This window comes from Empidonax traillii, unplaced genomic scaffold, assembly GCF_003031625.1.
Source record: "Empidonax traillii isolate 1590-97213 ecotype Southwest subspecies unplaced genomic scaffold, ASM303162v1 scaffold297:size655095, whole genome shotgun sequence".
Classification (NCBI taxonomy): Eukaryota; Metazoa; Chordata; class Aves; order Passeriformes; family Tyrannidae; genus Empidonax; species Empidonax traillii.
In genome coordinates, this window is record NW_020955490.1 from 459069 (window position 1) to 475299 (window position 16231).

The 16231-nt window shown below is 39.7% G+C and overlaps 1 protein-coding gene across 1 annotated transcript in view; it reads left to right on the forward strand.

Annotated features, from left to right (window-relative positions):
• ALK (ALK receptor tyrosine kinase) overlaps positions 1-16231 on the forward strand; it is a 313240-nt gene that overhangs the window by 191905 nt on the left and 105104 nt on the right. The window contains exon 5 of the mRNA XM_027890791.1: positions 13067-13194. Coding sequence (XP_027746592.1) covers positions 13067-13194 — 128 coding nt within the window. The remainder of the gene's footprint in view (positions 1-13066; positions 13195-16231) is intronic.

Genomic DNA, 16231 nt, shown 5'->3' on the forward strand with positions numbered 1-16231 from the left:
AATGCTCTTTGGACGAAATTCACTTCACCTACAAGACTAGACATCCTAATTCTCTGTTATTCTCAGTAACCTAAACTGCAAGTGAATGTAAAATATTACTAGGCCAGAAGGTCATTATTTTTACATTCTACACTGGTTTTTAAATTAGCTAATACAGAGAAGTGTTTCTTGGAATTATGCTGTAAATGAGCAGACCATTGGGACAGCTCCACACTAATTCAGGAAGGCCCTAGGCCTGTGGTTGCTCTGCAGTCCCTCCTTTCTCTCTTGCTTTGGGACAGCAGCGAACAGGCTAAATTGCTGTTGAAGTCCTTGATGAAGTTTGAAAACTTAATGCAGCCAACAGAAGCTCAAGTATATCCGTAGCCTTTCTCTATACACCTTCCTTTACCCACTGTTTTTCCTTATCCTTGTATTCATCCCATTTCTGAATTGCTGTCAGGAAAGGAGGAGTTTTGCTGTCATGTCAGATGAGTGCACCTAATCAGTGGAGTCATCCTAGTGAGGGCTAATGGCAAAGCTGCTATGAGGCTCACAGTGGCTAACACGCATATATATTTAGTAAGGCTGTGGCAGAGATGGAGTTAGAAACTAAAGCACAATGACTTGACAGCTCTGATGGAGCTTTAACATAACAGCATCTTCCTTCCAGCCCCACTGCTTGTCGCATCCTACGGACCCGGCAAGCTTTAACCTCCTTGTGGCCAGAGTTCAGTTTATCCTGGGGCAATTTACCCATGCAAAAAGGGTTGCACAGGAACATTTGGATTTGAACTTTTAATTCCTCAGGAGCTGGTTCACCCAAGAACAAGCTGAAACCGCATAAAACCTTTGAGCTAGGCAGAGGCAAGGGCTGCTGGGGTCCATGGCTGGTTTTTATTCAACAGTATTGATTGTTCTTGGCAGATATGGAGCCTGAGAGCTTTGTGGTTATGTTTGTTAGGGAAAATTAGAGGTCATTGTGAGACTTTGAGAGTCAATAAATCTAAATTTTGATGAGAAAGGCAAAATCCTACTAGAAGTAAGTACTCAGGCAACCCATGTAGAAAAGCAGTGAGGTAGGAAAGAAAGGGCTGGAAATTTTACTGTCTTTCCTATCAGCCTGCAGCACTTGGATTATAGTTGTATTCTGCTCAGGAAAGGAGGAACACCAAGGAAATGGTTATAGAAAATAGTACATTGAAAAATCCTCTTGATATGACATTGAAACAGATGATTAATGTCAAAAAATGCAGTCTTGGTGTTGCTACCCAGTTTATGCTGCCTCTAGGTGACCTGACAAATATGTACTTTTGCATATGGATATTTTGCCTGCCGCGTTTGCTCTCTCAGCTGCTTAAAGGTTGTTGCAGGTTCATATAGGAAAACTCATCCTTGTTCAGAGTTTGATTTACGTATTATTATATTCAAAATAGGGTTTTAGTCAGACCATAGAAATAGTGCCTGGATTTATTTGGTCTTTTCCACATAGTTAACTTAATCAAGCCTTACAATATCCCCAGGCACCAACTATACCTTTTTATACTGAAGTTTACAGAAATGTCATAATGTTTCTAAAGTCACAGTGAAATACCATGGCAAGGACCTTTTTCCCCATTTTTGCCCCGTGAGGGAATTGTTTTCTTTGCCCAATACAAGTGAGCTTGCAAGTGAGGCTGAACTCATGTTTCAGAGCTTTCCAGGATGCTGCAGTGCATGATCTACCTCTGAGAAGGGTGTCTAAAGACAGGAACTATCACAGAAAATGTTATTGAATTGCAATTACTGATGTAGGTGGGTTTTTTGGTTTTCAAATTCAAAAATTGCTGTGATTCTGATATGGATAGCATTGTCAGGACTCCTATTTTGGGAATGCACAGAAAGGCCTAGGTATTCTCTATATCAGTAAACACTAAAGACAGTCATCATGTTTTCATGCTGCTTTAAAAGCACTGTTCCAAAACACCTTCAATTTCATTGGCAATATTAAACCAAGGAAATGAGCTTCTTGGTTTAGGACCCCTTTTATTTGCTTCTGAGGAGCCAGTATATAATACTAGAACATCTTGTGGAGTCTGCCTTGTATGCACGTTTCTTGTCAAGGCTTTTCTTATTTATGCTCAAAGGAAGTGTGTGTGCCAAATATTGAGACTAACAGGCAAATGTATGCTGAGCTAAATAAAACATTTCTGTACTCCAGGTTCTGGGAAGCTGAGAAACCAGACAGTGTCTTAAACTTGTATCTCCAGGCAGTGCCAGGTGCAGTTAACCACCCTTCTGGATGTTCAGCATGGCTTGCTACAATTCTCTCTCAGACATATACAATACTAAATGAGGGGGATTTAGATCGGTAGCAAAGAAACAGTCTCAACATGTGTGGGAAAACTAGACCTGACTGTAGGCAGCGTTTCTTCTGTTTGGGCCTACACAGAAGATGTTATTCTTGCTTATATTCCAAATGTGGTAAGACAGTGTAAGCATTGTTATCAGCTCTGATATCATTGCTGTGACTGCTGCCATGTTGAAAGCTGTGCAAACCTCACTTTCATGCCATTTCTCTTTCTTTAAAGTTGACATTTCTGTTGCTAAGTGGTATGAGCCATCTGCCTTCTGATATGTCATTTGCTCTGAAGAGTGGACACTGACCTCCCAAGTCCCTTTTCTTTGAGCATACTGACCAATTGATTGTTTTAGTTACTCTCCTTTTTATTTTAACTTCCTTCTCCATTCAAAATACAATTCGAAGGCCCCCTGCTGCAATAAAGTAACTCCTACAATACCTGCTACATAAGCAGTACTGGACAAAACCTTTCTGCATTCCAAGCCTCATCTTTCCCTATTCACATCCATCTTAATGAATCACTTCCTTCAAAGCTCTTTTTGAAGGAAGCAAATTAAATTGAAAGATGAAGTTGTTCATCAGTACATACATCTTTCATCTTCACCCCCGGAGTTTCCATTCATGTTACCCCTCACATTGTTTGTGCATAGATATCCCCTATATTGTTCAGTTTTACAAGAGGCATTTCGCTTATACTTATTTTGAACCATGTTTTATATTTATTTACTTACTTATTTTGCATCTCATATGGCACATCCTATGTACAGTGCAGTCATATGCCTACCTCTGTGTTGCTGGCAAAGACTGCAAACAGCTTAAGTTATGGGAAAGGTGGCATTTGCTGAGGATTATCTTTATTTCTGAGAATCTCTGATACCCAATCATGCCTTCCCCCCCCCCCTCCCCCCCAGACAGCTTTTTATGGGATTTGACCTGATGAAATGGGGTTTCGGAGCCTCCTGGAACAAGTTAGGGACTGTCTTGTTGTGGGCTGGAATGCCTGGAGTAGATGTTCACTAAATCCTTCTGAGCCTAATGATTCAAACAGTCCTTCATCTAGTCTTTAATCTTTCTTTGGATAGATTGATATCTTATTTGGAAATCAAGGTTATTAAAGCTGCTAGATATCTGCAACATATTCCTAAAGGATACAGAGTTAAGCACAGCTGTTCTCTTAAGTGAAATCTTCCCTCTCATCCACTCTTTGAACATAACTTTGAACCTAAAATCCTTTGTGGATGTAATTCCACCATGTATGTGGTAACAGACACAATATTCGTACTTTCCTTTAGCTGTGCCTTGAAGAGCCATCACTGAGTGCAGAGGTAAATATCCTGGTTTAATTGGTCTTCTAGATGCAGCTGTTGAGAACTCAGTTATTTCAGAATATGTTGCCACTACCCTTCCCTTTGAAAAGACATCCTGTATTTCTGAAGCCTTGACTGTATTTGGCTGCAATTAGGATTAGATTATGTTTTACTTTCAATATTTAAATAAAAAATGGCATACTCTTTGGCACACCTAAACAGTGTTTGTACATTGGGTTGAAAGGATAGAATTTCGTTCGGATCCTCAAAGACAATTAAGTTACTCCCTGAAGCATTAAATTTAATTACCTTCATCAGAAGCAGCATGATTCAGTGGATTAGGACATAGGAATAAGAATCAGAAATTTGTCTCTCTGATCCTAGTTCTGCCATCTAGCTACTAACTAAATGAGTCATATAACCTTGCTGTTCCTCCTTTTCACCCACCCGAAAAATGAGGTGTTTGATTTCTATGCTAAAGCGCTGGGAGGTCTGTATAATCATCGAAAGATATAATGGTTTGTATGAATGCTCAGTGTTCCTGGGATTGCCTTGGCTTACATGCTGCCAACAGTTATTGCAACTTGGTTTCATACAGTGAAATCTCATTTTTTGGCAGTGTTAGTTTCATTAAAGTAAGTGTAATCAGGTTCATATGCAAATAGGGAGAGGACTACAAGAGCAGGTGACACTAAAGAGCCATTGTGCATGAGAAAAGGATGCTGATCTGTTCTTTTCACATCAGTTTTTATGCTACATCTTGGATATGATTGCTAATTTTAGCATCCCAGGAGTGCCTCCAACTAGGTACTTCTCAAGAGGCAGAAGAAAGTTTCACTGTGCGTGGTTCAACTGGAGAACAGGATGGAAAGTTCAGTGCCAGATGAACATATTGCTCTGGGCAGGTTGTTGAACTCTACCATATTTGCGATTGCAGTAGCCTCTTCCTGGAGTGATTAGTCCTGTCATGTCCGCAAGGAGCTCCCACCAAAAAAATATCAGAACTGTTTATTGGATATGATGAAGTGGCTAATTAAAGTAATGTGTTCTGTCATTCAAAAAACCAACAATGCTTTCTCATGTCTCAACCACTCTTGACCAGCAGAGTTTTCGATTAGATGATTTTCTTAGCATGTTTGTAGCATTAAGTTTACATTTTGAAGTGTCAGTAACAAAAATCATCCTGTAAGTACCTGAATTACTCATTCCACAGACTTTTTAAAAAGAAAAACTGAAATAAAATAACCCTGACATTTATTTAGTGGGTTATGTTCTGGTGGAGAGATGCCAGGTTACTCTGTTGGAAAGATGTTTTCCCTCCACCATGAACTCCATTCAAAGTTTCTCATTTGTAATCACAAGAATTATATTTAATTGTAAGGGTGTGGTTCTTCAGTCAGAAGACTGTTTCTATTCTTTGTAGTGCTCAAATGTAAGTCTTCAGATTTTCAGAGCAGGGAATTTTCTTTAAACAGGTTAGTAAGGCAAAATCTTTGTAACACTGATTTTTCTAAGAGAAATTCAGGAAAGAGATTAAAAAAAAATATTTTAACTGTATGGAAGTTAACAGGGAAAGATATTTTTTTTCTCTGTAGGTTTCATCTGCCATTTTAATAATTTTTCCTGTGTAGAGTAGTTGTGTTGTGGTTGTGTAGCATGCTCTAAATATAGGAGAAGGGTTTACTGCCAAGAAAACTGTAGTGGCTTAATTGCAAACTCTCATTGTTATCCAGGAATAAGTATAACATAAAAATATCCTTTATGGGCTGCTTGTGTTCACTGTACTGAAACTAAAGCAGTTTCTGCCATACTGCAATATCTCCCCAGATGTACAGTTCTCAGTAGAGTAGCTGTACAAAGGAACCCAGCATTGCAATCCTAGAAGGAAGGGAGATTTAGCTTTCTTCCCAGCACATGTAAAGGGGTATCACTGCACTTTGTGCCACAGTTTGGAGCCAAAATCTTGTTGGTTTCCTGTTCTAGGCAAGGTAATTACACAGTTCCTGACTCATCAGCCAAACCTAGCAGAATAAGGGCATTTTCATGGGAGGAGGTGGCAGTGTTATTAGTTTTATCTTAAAAGGATGAAAAGAGTAACAGGAGAGCAAATCATTACAATTATTTTTTTTTAATGGCAAAACTTTTGTGAATGCATCTTCTAAAGGCATTTTGAGGAAAGGGCGGGGAAGGATTCTTGGAACCACTCACAGGGATGTTAAAGGTCTGAGCCAATGACACGAATAAAGGTCTTAACTGTGTTTAACCTATCACTAACTGTTATGTCTTGCTTATGCAAAAGGCCATTGAAAAGGGTAGAAAGACAACTGGCATTAAATCAATAGAGGAAAAGGTATACCATTTTTCTTTCTCTTATAAAGTAGAATTATCCGTGAGCAGAAGAATTAACATTGCAAACTTTGTGTTGTGCATCAAGAATTTTCTCCTATAATACTAATTCATCTCTTGAATTACTGTACAATAACTTTATTTGTTGCCATTTTTCAAGACTATGTTATCGTGCTTAAAATTCAGGCCCTGATGTCATTTTAGTAATTTTAAGTTCAGTAAACTGAAATTAATTCAAAGTTGAAAATTAAAAGAAATTACAAGACAACATATTGTCTGAGCTGTAAAGTGTTTACACAGACTCATATAGGTGATTTTATTTTGAATCCTTCTGTCTCTTAAAATGTTATTGACATCTCCTTGAAAAATATTTTAATTTTGTATTGGCTGCAGCTTGAAAAGGTCTATTCTAGTTCTTCCTTTGTACAGCGCCCATTAATTGCTGAAGCAAAGAAAAGTCTGGAGCAGTATGGAGGCAAGATTAAAACCCATTGTAAACTCCTGCACAATTATGCAAAGGCATGCAGGATGGAGAAGGTTATATTCTTTCACCAATTCATCTAGTAAAGGGGGAAAATTCTCTGTTGGACTTCTACTGTTAATTTTTAATTCTGCTCTTAAAAAGGTTTCATTCTCAAAATGAATTTTTTCACTGCCACAGGCGGATTTTGATGTGAAATACCCTCATGCAGCTGCTATTATTACTATTTAATTTTGTAATTCCCAAAAGTTTGCTGAACGTTTTACCAAAGAGGAAAAACTTAAGTCCTGGCCAAGATACATTCATTTTCCTCACAGGCATACCATGGTAAGTCTCGTTAGCAACAGGAGTACTTTAGATGAGAGCTTGGACCAGAAGAAACAAAATCACTGTTACTCAGCTATGAGGAGTCTGTTAAATTCCACCTTTTTTTTTTTTCTTTGGAGTGGAGATAAGAGAGCCAGATACAGCTTGAATTCAGAGAGCTTTCTTCTTTAAAAGAGGAGATATTTTGAAGGTCGTCTCTTCCCTCAACTGACCATTACTAGTTGCTGGGAGCACACAATCAGAATCATGAGCCAGGAGGGGCCATGCAGCTCTTCATCTCCCACACCACAGTTCAAGTGCATTTAGCCCTCCTTTTACTATACATAAGGCAATGGGATTTAAGGGTTTATTCTTTGGTTTGGTGTTTTGTTTTTGTTTTGGTTTTTTTTTTCTCTAATTCTTTCCATATGTTTCTTCTATGATGAAGACTTTTTGTTTCAAATTTTCTCTAAATGTGCGAAAGCAGTGGCTTTGTCAGAGCTGGGACGGTGTGAAACTTAACTTATGCCTTGGGACCAGTACAAACTGCATTGCACCAGAGACATAGGTGGTGACACAGGTGACAACACAGGTGTCAGGCTGGCTGATGGCACAGAAATTAGTTCTACCTTCCAGAATTAGTTGGATGTCTGGGGAATGGTCACAAAGATAGTTGCTATACATGGGATGTCAAAACCAAAGTCCCGAAGCTTGCTGCAATCAAGCATTTTGAAACCTCTGTTTAGCAGGATGAAAGAGTATGTATGTGTTAATTGGATTCAAAATCATTTATCCATGAAGACAGACAAATGCAGTATGCAAGTGTTCTGACTCGAGACTTTACTTGAGAGTTCTAGCACTTTTTTTTTAAATTCACTGCCTCTAAGAGAATCATCCTGACATGCACTTGCAATTAATCAGTGCTGGCATTACCCAGAGGAGCATGCAAAATGGCATCTAAAGCATTAGTGTATTGATTAGAATTAATCAGGAAAGTGTTCCTGCTGAAGCTACATGCTGCATGAACAACTGAAGTGTGTCTAAACTATAACTATATCTCAGACATTAGGTTTCCATGAAAACTGGATTATGGCTTCTGAAACCTGGTACCTGGCATCTGGTAAACTGAGTCATGGATGGGAGGCTTAAGAAAATTTAGGTTACAGAGTAGTACTTTGGCTTGTTTGGGATCTAACGCCTCACCCTTGCAGGGCTGAGTGAGGCCAAAGGTGGTTTCTAGTATACTTTTCGGTTAAGGAGTGTGAACGAGTATACAGAAGGTCATTTGAAAATTCAGCCCCTGTAGTCCTGTGTAAATCTGTGTTCAGGTTCTGCCAGCAGCATTTTCTCTTTTGGAGAAGAGCCTTGTAAGAGAAACACCGGGTGTTGCCCACACTTTCCTTAAGCAATAAATTCTTTCTAGATAATATATCCAGGTCTGAACTTCTTTGAAGTCAGCAAATATTTGGATCTAGGATTTTTGGTTACTCTGTCACTTAAGACACAGTGTTGTTAGTTTCTGTCTAAATTGATGTATACTGCAGATTCTAGATATCTCAGCCAGCTTCTTTCTTACTGTAGCTTCAGTGAATGACCTGTTGTGGATCTGGCTTGCTGTATCAAGACACTGGGCAGTGCCTAAATAAAATACAGTGCATTGTTTTACTGCAGGAAGGTTTAAATTAAAATGTTAAACTGCAGTATTTTTAATTGCTTGAGGCAGTATCCAGAGAGATCGTCATGGATATTATGGCCTATGTTGTGGGAAAAATAGGCTGTGGTGTTGAACGCTGTGCAGAGATGACAGTGACGTGTACAGTAACTGATGCTTTTGTCCCTGTAGTTGTCAGCTTACTGGTCTGATTTATCCCCCTCTAGAGTTCTTGGAGATTATGCAGAGGATAACAGGAGCAATCTATTATCTGCTGTAATTTGCTTCTGGGACCTAAGTTTCACAAATTGCAGAATGGTTGAGGTTGGAAGGAACCTCTGAGATTGAGCAGTCCAAATTCCCTGCTCAATACAGGGTGAGCTAGAACAGGTTATCCAGAGCCAAATCCAGTCACATTTGAAATATCTGTAGATAGAGTCTCCATAAGATTTCTGGGCAACCTGTTCCATTATTCAGTCACCCTTAGAGTAAGCAAGTTTTATCTTGTGTTTAAATGGAATTTCTTGGTTTTCAATTCAAGCAAACGTGCCTTGTGCTTGCTTTTGTTGGATACTGCTGTCCGATTCTGTCTTCTTCCCATGCTCCCAGAACATATAAACATTGACAAGGTCCTTCCTGAGCTTTCTCTTCTCCAGGCTAAGCAATCCAAATTTTCTCAGCCTCCTCTTGAGTCAGATGCTCTGGCCTCTTAATCATCTCTGTGGCTGTTTGCTGGACTCACTTCAGTAAGTCATGTCGGTCCAGCAGTGGATCCAGTGCTCCAGACATCTCTCCAGTGCCGAACAGGGGAGAAGAATCACCCCTGTGATCTGCAGTTCCCAGTGCAGCTCGGGAAGCTGCTGGCCTTTCTTGTCACTGGGGACACATTGCTAGCTTATGTTCAGCATTTTGTACACCAGGATCCACTTCTGCAAAGCCACTTTCCAGCCTGTGCTGGTGCATGAGATTGTTCCCTCTCCAGAGATGGCACTTTGCATTTCCTTTTGTTGAACCTCCTGAGGTTCCTGTTGGTTCAAGTCTCCAGCCTCTCAAGACCCCTCTCCCAACTGTGGGACCCCAACTGTCCTGTATATTAATTGCTTCTCCCATCTTGCTGGAAGCTTGTTGATAGTGCAGTCTGTCCCATTTTCCAGGTCATTAATGAAGACAGAAAACATTATAGGCCCAGAGGTGTACCTCTAGTGACTGACCTACAGCTTTGTAGAACTTTGTACCACTGATGATAATCCTCTGAGCCTGGCAGTTCAGCCAGTTTTCTCTGGACAGTTCACCTCACTGTCCACTTAGAGCCTGTATTTGCATCAGTCTGTCATCAGTTAAGCATGATTTCAGTATGAACAGGTTCCAGACATGGTGTTCCCCCATCTATCACTAAAGATGACTGACTTTTCTGCTACCTTGCTAAAATGCTTTCTAAAATTAGATTCTTAACATGTAGGCCACTGATAGAAATTTAATAAAGCTACTACTAATTAACATCTAATACATATTGGTTATGCTGAAGTAGATCTTGCTGCTGCCAGGCAGGCTGTAGTAATAGGATCTGCAAATGAGTATGGGTCTATGAAATACAGTGTGTTGTATAGAAAGGTTTGGAGATCAGTCCCTTTTCTGCCACAGAATGATGGCAGAATAAATTCCCATCTGAATTTGCCACAGGTGCCTCTACTGACCCAGTAACTATTTTTAGTATTCCTGATAAAACCACCAGTTAATGTCATCTTTAGCTCATTTATTTTCGTGTCTCTGAAGAAGGAGGCTGATACTTGATATTTCTTTTCACATGAATCTTTGAGTCTCAGGCAACCTATTGTAGGAATTTGTACCACGATGCATGAATATATTTTGTAATGAATCTGAGCTTGAGTGAGTCTGCCTTTTCCAATCTTGCATTGCGGTGATATAAAATACCTGCTTGGCAAGAGCTCTGGGAGTTAATAAAGTTTCTGTGGTAAACTATGAGAGGCCTGAGAATCTCAAACTAAAGTTATTGCACCAGTAACTCAGAAAAGCAATTCCTAAAACTCCTGGCACATTTATCCAGAGGGTTAGTGGTAGCACAGAAATGGAAATCATTGTTGAGAGCCACTGCGTACTTGGAATTAAAATCCATCAGTCTTCTGAAGCTGAGAAAAACAATTTTCATGACATACAGATGCTTTTGTATTTCATAATCAAAATTAATCTAGGGTGGGTTTTGACTCTATTTGTAGGGAAATTTGTATCCTCTAATCCTTAAAATATACCTAACTTGAGATGACATCAAAAGAAATAACATGCACTGAAGCTAGGCATTTAAAATACTCCCAATGCTTTATTCTATTTAATTTCAGCAAAAGCAAATTTATCTCTTGGGGGAGTGGGACAGAAAAAGTGAGGATGCCAACATCCTCATCAAGTGGGAGCCTCAAGCACAGAATTTGGAAGATGAGATGTGGAAATGAAAATAACTGTAAACAAAGAAGGAAATTCAGCAGACTTATTTCCACTCTTCTTGCTGGAAAAGGAGGGACGAAGACATCTAGTATATCATTAAAAAGCAACGTTTGCTTTTATGAGTTGCAAGTTGAACTGCTGTAGCTGTCAGCAGGGTCTTTATGCAGCCCTTGCTCAGGAGTTTTCTTTAGGTCCTTAACATACCTGTTGGCAGCTTCCTTGCCTGCTAGGAATTTTGTCCAGTTCATTGGAGCATAATGACACCATTGTGTCCCTGATAAGATAAACAGTGTGTCTGCCTCTGGAACAAAGAAAAGTCTCCTAACTGGGCACAGTGTAGGGCCTGTGTTGGGACTGATCCATGCTTGTAGCAGGCACAATTGATAATTGATTGGTGCAAATGTCAAATACACATTGTTTGATTTCCTTTCAGAAGTGCCTCTTAAGTTCATAACATTCAAATTTTGGTGTACTTCTGGACAAGGAGATTCTTGTTATGGATGCCAGGTAAACTGTGTAGTTTCCTTTGCTCCGAACATCAGTTCCAGTGGGTTCCCTTCCCCAAGAAAAACTTGCGTTCACAGATCATGGACAAGCATAAACACATACACTGAGGGGTGATGGGGGTTCTTGATGAGAAATATTTTTGTAAGAGTAACAAAAAATGTGGTGGTTTATGTAAAAGCAATGAAAAATTTCTGACAACCAGAAATAGTTACAGTCTTCCTCAAAAATGCTTAATATTGGTGTTTAAAAACAACTTAAGGAAACACAGTAAGTTTTTGTTCTCATCTTTTGAAAGCTGCAGCTAGAGCTGTAAAGAGCACTTCCTAATCAGCTCTATTAGACTCCTGTTGGCTTGTTTGACTCCAGCTGACCACTTAGAGTATGCTACAGAGAGATCTTTCTTCATTGCTGCTGTGTTTTTCCTGTACAAAGATAGAAATGTGAAAAAGTGGATTGATTAGTAGTGACTGAGTGACTTTATGAAATCTCTTGTCCGTGTTCATGTCTGTAGTTAGTGAGCAGGTGTTGAATAAACGGGAGCAAAACAGGTGATGGGATCCCTATTGCTGCTGAAGTAATATGTGTCTCTTGGGAAGCAGCCCTTCACAAATGGCATCAAGTGGTTTTACTGGCAGCCTTCTGCCTAAGGATGAAAGAGGAAATAGACTAGACTATATTATCTTACAAGTATTTAATTTCTGAAAGTTTTCCTTGCAGATCAGAATTTCAGTGTACTAGGGAAAAGATAGATACTTTTATTTTTACTGTCTACCTTTGGACATGTCTTGCTAGATACAGAAGTGGAATGAGAAGGTGGTGTGATGATCTAGGAATAGTTCTTGTGCTGTCTGGCACAAGTTATTTCGGGGAAAGCAGTAGACCCAGCTGATCAGAGGGGAGAAGGTGGGCATTAAAGACAGCCAGGCCTTGATGGCTTCTAACATCTCAGAGGATAAATTGAGTTCAAACAGGCTTTTTGTTCCCATTTACTCTTGGCAACAAGCAGACTAAGTGGAAGCACTCTCCAAGTGTGGATGTTAGTCTCCAGAGCTGCTAATCCAGTTTCTTGATTTACTTGCTGGGACTTTTTGTTGTTTGGGAGGGAGGGAGGAAGTGAGAGGAGGAGAAATGGCATGTTTTAGTTGTAGTGCTTCATGCATGCATAGGCCATCCAGCCAACTGAATTAGAAGCAAAGCACGTTAACCACTGCTGCAGACCTGGGAATTATAGCTATTGTACAACCCTGGAGACTGTCTTACTGACTGAGTGACTAAGAGACTTTGCCAGTGAGAATCAGGAGTGATATTTAGAGGGGGTGAGCATGTGTGCTATAGATTTCACAGCTTGCTTTGCACAGAAAGTTAGGTTTCTTTTAAACAGCAGGCAGGCATCTGTGAGAAATCCGGGAGCACAGAAGTGTGACAGAACAGAGCAATAAGCTACTGTTTAGCTGGGTTTCCACATCTTAGCTGACTGGAAGTCTTGGTGCTTAGAAATTGCGTTTGTAAAATCTGTGGGAGGGAAAGGCCCTGACCATGGGGCACTGTGAGGGAAGTGAGGACTAGGGTAGGAGGCCCAGTGTGAGTGGCCATATGTGTAGCAGCTCCTTTGGGGGATTTGGTCCTTGTAATGTAGCCTTTCTTACGGCTCTTCTCCTTTGTTCTTTCCTCTCTCTCTATGCTGAGACCAGATGGGTGTTACTTCAGAGGAGAGTTGGACACCTAGAGAAGCCGTTTCGGATCTCACTGGAGTATATTGCTGCTGGGAACAAGAGCGTAGCAGCTGTGGATTCCTTTGCGATGAAGAACTGCAGTTCAGGTAACTGTATTTTATTGCTTCTAGCTCATAATCTTTTGATGCCTTTTTGGAGAGGAGCATGATTTCTGGCTGTAATGGAAGCTTCACAGAATGAAAGGTTCTTGTCAAATAAATCATTTAAATAAAAAAAATAAAGCAGGGTTCCTTCCAAGGAAGAAGTTAAAAACAAGTTGGCCAGGGCCAGGGCCGGGGTGGAGATATGTTTCCATTCGGACAGGATTTCTATGAAAATTTCATTTCAGGAGAAACAGAGTATTCATCCTGGTTTGCCAGTTGCCTATCTTGACAACTTTGCTTTTCTGCAGCAGAAAGTAGAACAGATCAGGGGTTTTCATAGACAGACTTCTTGCGAGCCATCTTTTTTCATGGTTACAAATTTCAGGATTGTTTTTTAAACAACTGTGGAAAACTTGATTCTAAAATGTATGCTTTTCTTTGGCGATATCCCAAAGCAGTTATTGGTGAGCAACCCCTAATAGCTCAATGTAATGTGTGGAATTTTAATAATGGGCAACCTTAATGGAAGTTGTTTTTTTAGATACAAGCTCTGTTATCAATCCAAGTATGTAAATTTAGTGCCCTATGCCAGAAGCAGCTGCATATTAGTTCTACCAGTTTTATGGACCCTGTGAATCATACTGAAATCTTTAGGTGGCATGTCAGTGAAGAATATTACTACTTATAGCTCTTAACACATTACTTTTTGTCCATTTTATTTATTTGGAGCACTGCTGACTTGGGCTGCCTGTCTTTTTCTCAGCCTGTCTAGGACAGGGAAATGTGCTGGAGAACATACATTATTTTGGTCAGTTTTGTTGCTCTCCACAAATGCCAGTTGTACTAAGGGATTTATCGCACTGTTTGTACGTAAAGGTGCTCTCAAGGCTCCGGAAAGGAACAGACTGACACTGTGCTGAAAGCACAGGGCATATTCAGACCGAGGGCACCTGCTCTGCTGCTGGTGTAGGGACAGAACTCGTCCACATCTACAGTGCTTTGGGAATTCATTGCAACAGACTCTGGGAGCACTTGAAGGGGAACCATAAGTGACAGACTGTGAGCTCATACCCACACCAAGCACTGCGCCGCGGATGACGGATGTCAGGTGCTGAGGCCATTAAGACACACTGTGAGGAAAAGAAAGAACAAATCTTCCATTTTGTCTACAGATCTGTAGCAAATGGCTATTCTGGGGTTTTCTTTTCAGTTGGTTTAGACCACTAGGCCTTTTGCACACAGCTAAGATGTGGTACTGTGTCCTTCTACGAGAAAAAAAGATGGTGATGAGCAGCTGAGGGTGGCACCCTAGGCTTGGAGAAAACAGGGAATGTAATAGGAAAAGATTAATTTAAATCTAATTTTTCTGCAGATGTTAGAAGCCTTTGGGCAGCTTACCTACTTGGATATCTTAACGTCACTGAAGCACATAAAACGTGGGTGAATTTAGGAAAGAAACATCTGAGAAACAGTAACATGCCTTCAGCCTCATTTTTCTAAGCCTTTTGAAGACCATAAATGCAATTTAAAAATAAATTAGGTGTACAGACAATCTTTGGAAATTAGGCTCCCATTTCCATAGGCGTATGCGGGTTAGATACAGAATCATAGAATCACAGAATATGCTGGGTTGGAAGGGACCCCTCGGAATCATTAAGTCCAACTCCTGGCCCTGCACAGGACACCTGAAGAGTTGCACCATGTGCCTGAGAGTGTTGTCCAAATGCTTCTTGAACTCTGTCAGGCTTGGTGCTTTGGCCACTTCTCTGGGGAGCCTGTTCCAGGGCCCAACCACTCTCTGGGTGAAGAACAACAAGGGCTTGAAGAAGGTAGAAGCTTGAGTTTGGAATCTGCTTTTATGCACTGGTAATTCCACTTTTTTGGTTCTTTAATCATAGAAAAGATTTTGCATAGGAAAAAATTATTGCATTTGAACCAAAAAAATAACAGTCTAAATGGGATTGAATGGGGAATTAAAATTAAAAACTTAAATAGATTCAGATGCTGATCAAAGTCTGAATTTTTAAAAATTCTAGATTCATATGCCATCTAATTAAAAATAGTTGAGTGGAAACATAAGTCTACCATTGTAGTGTCTTAATTGCACCCCACATTTCCCTTTCTTCAGTCAATACTGCAGCAGATTAGAAAATCAGAGTGACTTGTCACTTGAATATCTTCACATTTCCCAATTTCCATTAGAAAGGGAAAGCTCTTACAGTTTTTTTCAGCCATGGAGTTAGAATCCAATCAGAAAGCCCCAACAGTCAATAGAAAGACTGCTTGTATTTCTATAAGTTTTGGCTCAGCACAACAGGTAGCATTGCCCATCATCCTACAGCCAATTGAGTTTCAATTACTGACTTAAATGTGAAGCAAATCGTGTTTGTCAGTGTGTAAAACCTAAGCTATTGATTGCCTAATTTTGTTTCTTACAACTTACTATTTAAATAAGTGCAGCAGCCAAAGCACAAAAAAAAATAAATTTACAAATTGCAGAGAAGTAATATATTAATTTAATAACATCAGTTAGGAATTTGTTCCTTCTACATGTAAAGTAATTGGTACAGTGGCATTTTATAGTTGATGGTAATTTCTAGTAATAAAAATAGAGTTCATTTCCTAAGTAATGTATTGACTTATTTATGATATTTAATGGGTTTCTTACTGATTTTTTATTGCAGTCGTAAGTTAATTAATTTGCTAACTTATTTCCAAAAGTCTTAATTAAAGTACTTAATAGTAAACACAAGTAAATGACAAGACTTTGTTTTACTTAGCACTGTTCGATTTACCAATTCTAAGTAAATTTTTACGTAAGGGGCGTGGAGATCAAATGCTTCTGAAACGTGTTAAAGGTTTAATGATGCTCCAAGGCTGTCAAAAGCAGTTATTTCAGACACTCAGCCTGTCCAAGAGGAAGCACTTAGCTTTCAAGTTTTCAAGCTCGGTAAGCAACATAAAAACCATTTATTTTGGAGAGGGGAGAGACTGTGTGTTGTTGATTAAGTTAATGCTTCCGTCCACTCAGCAATAGCTT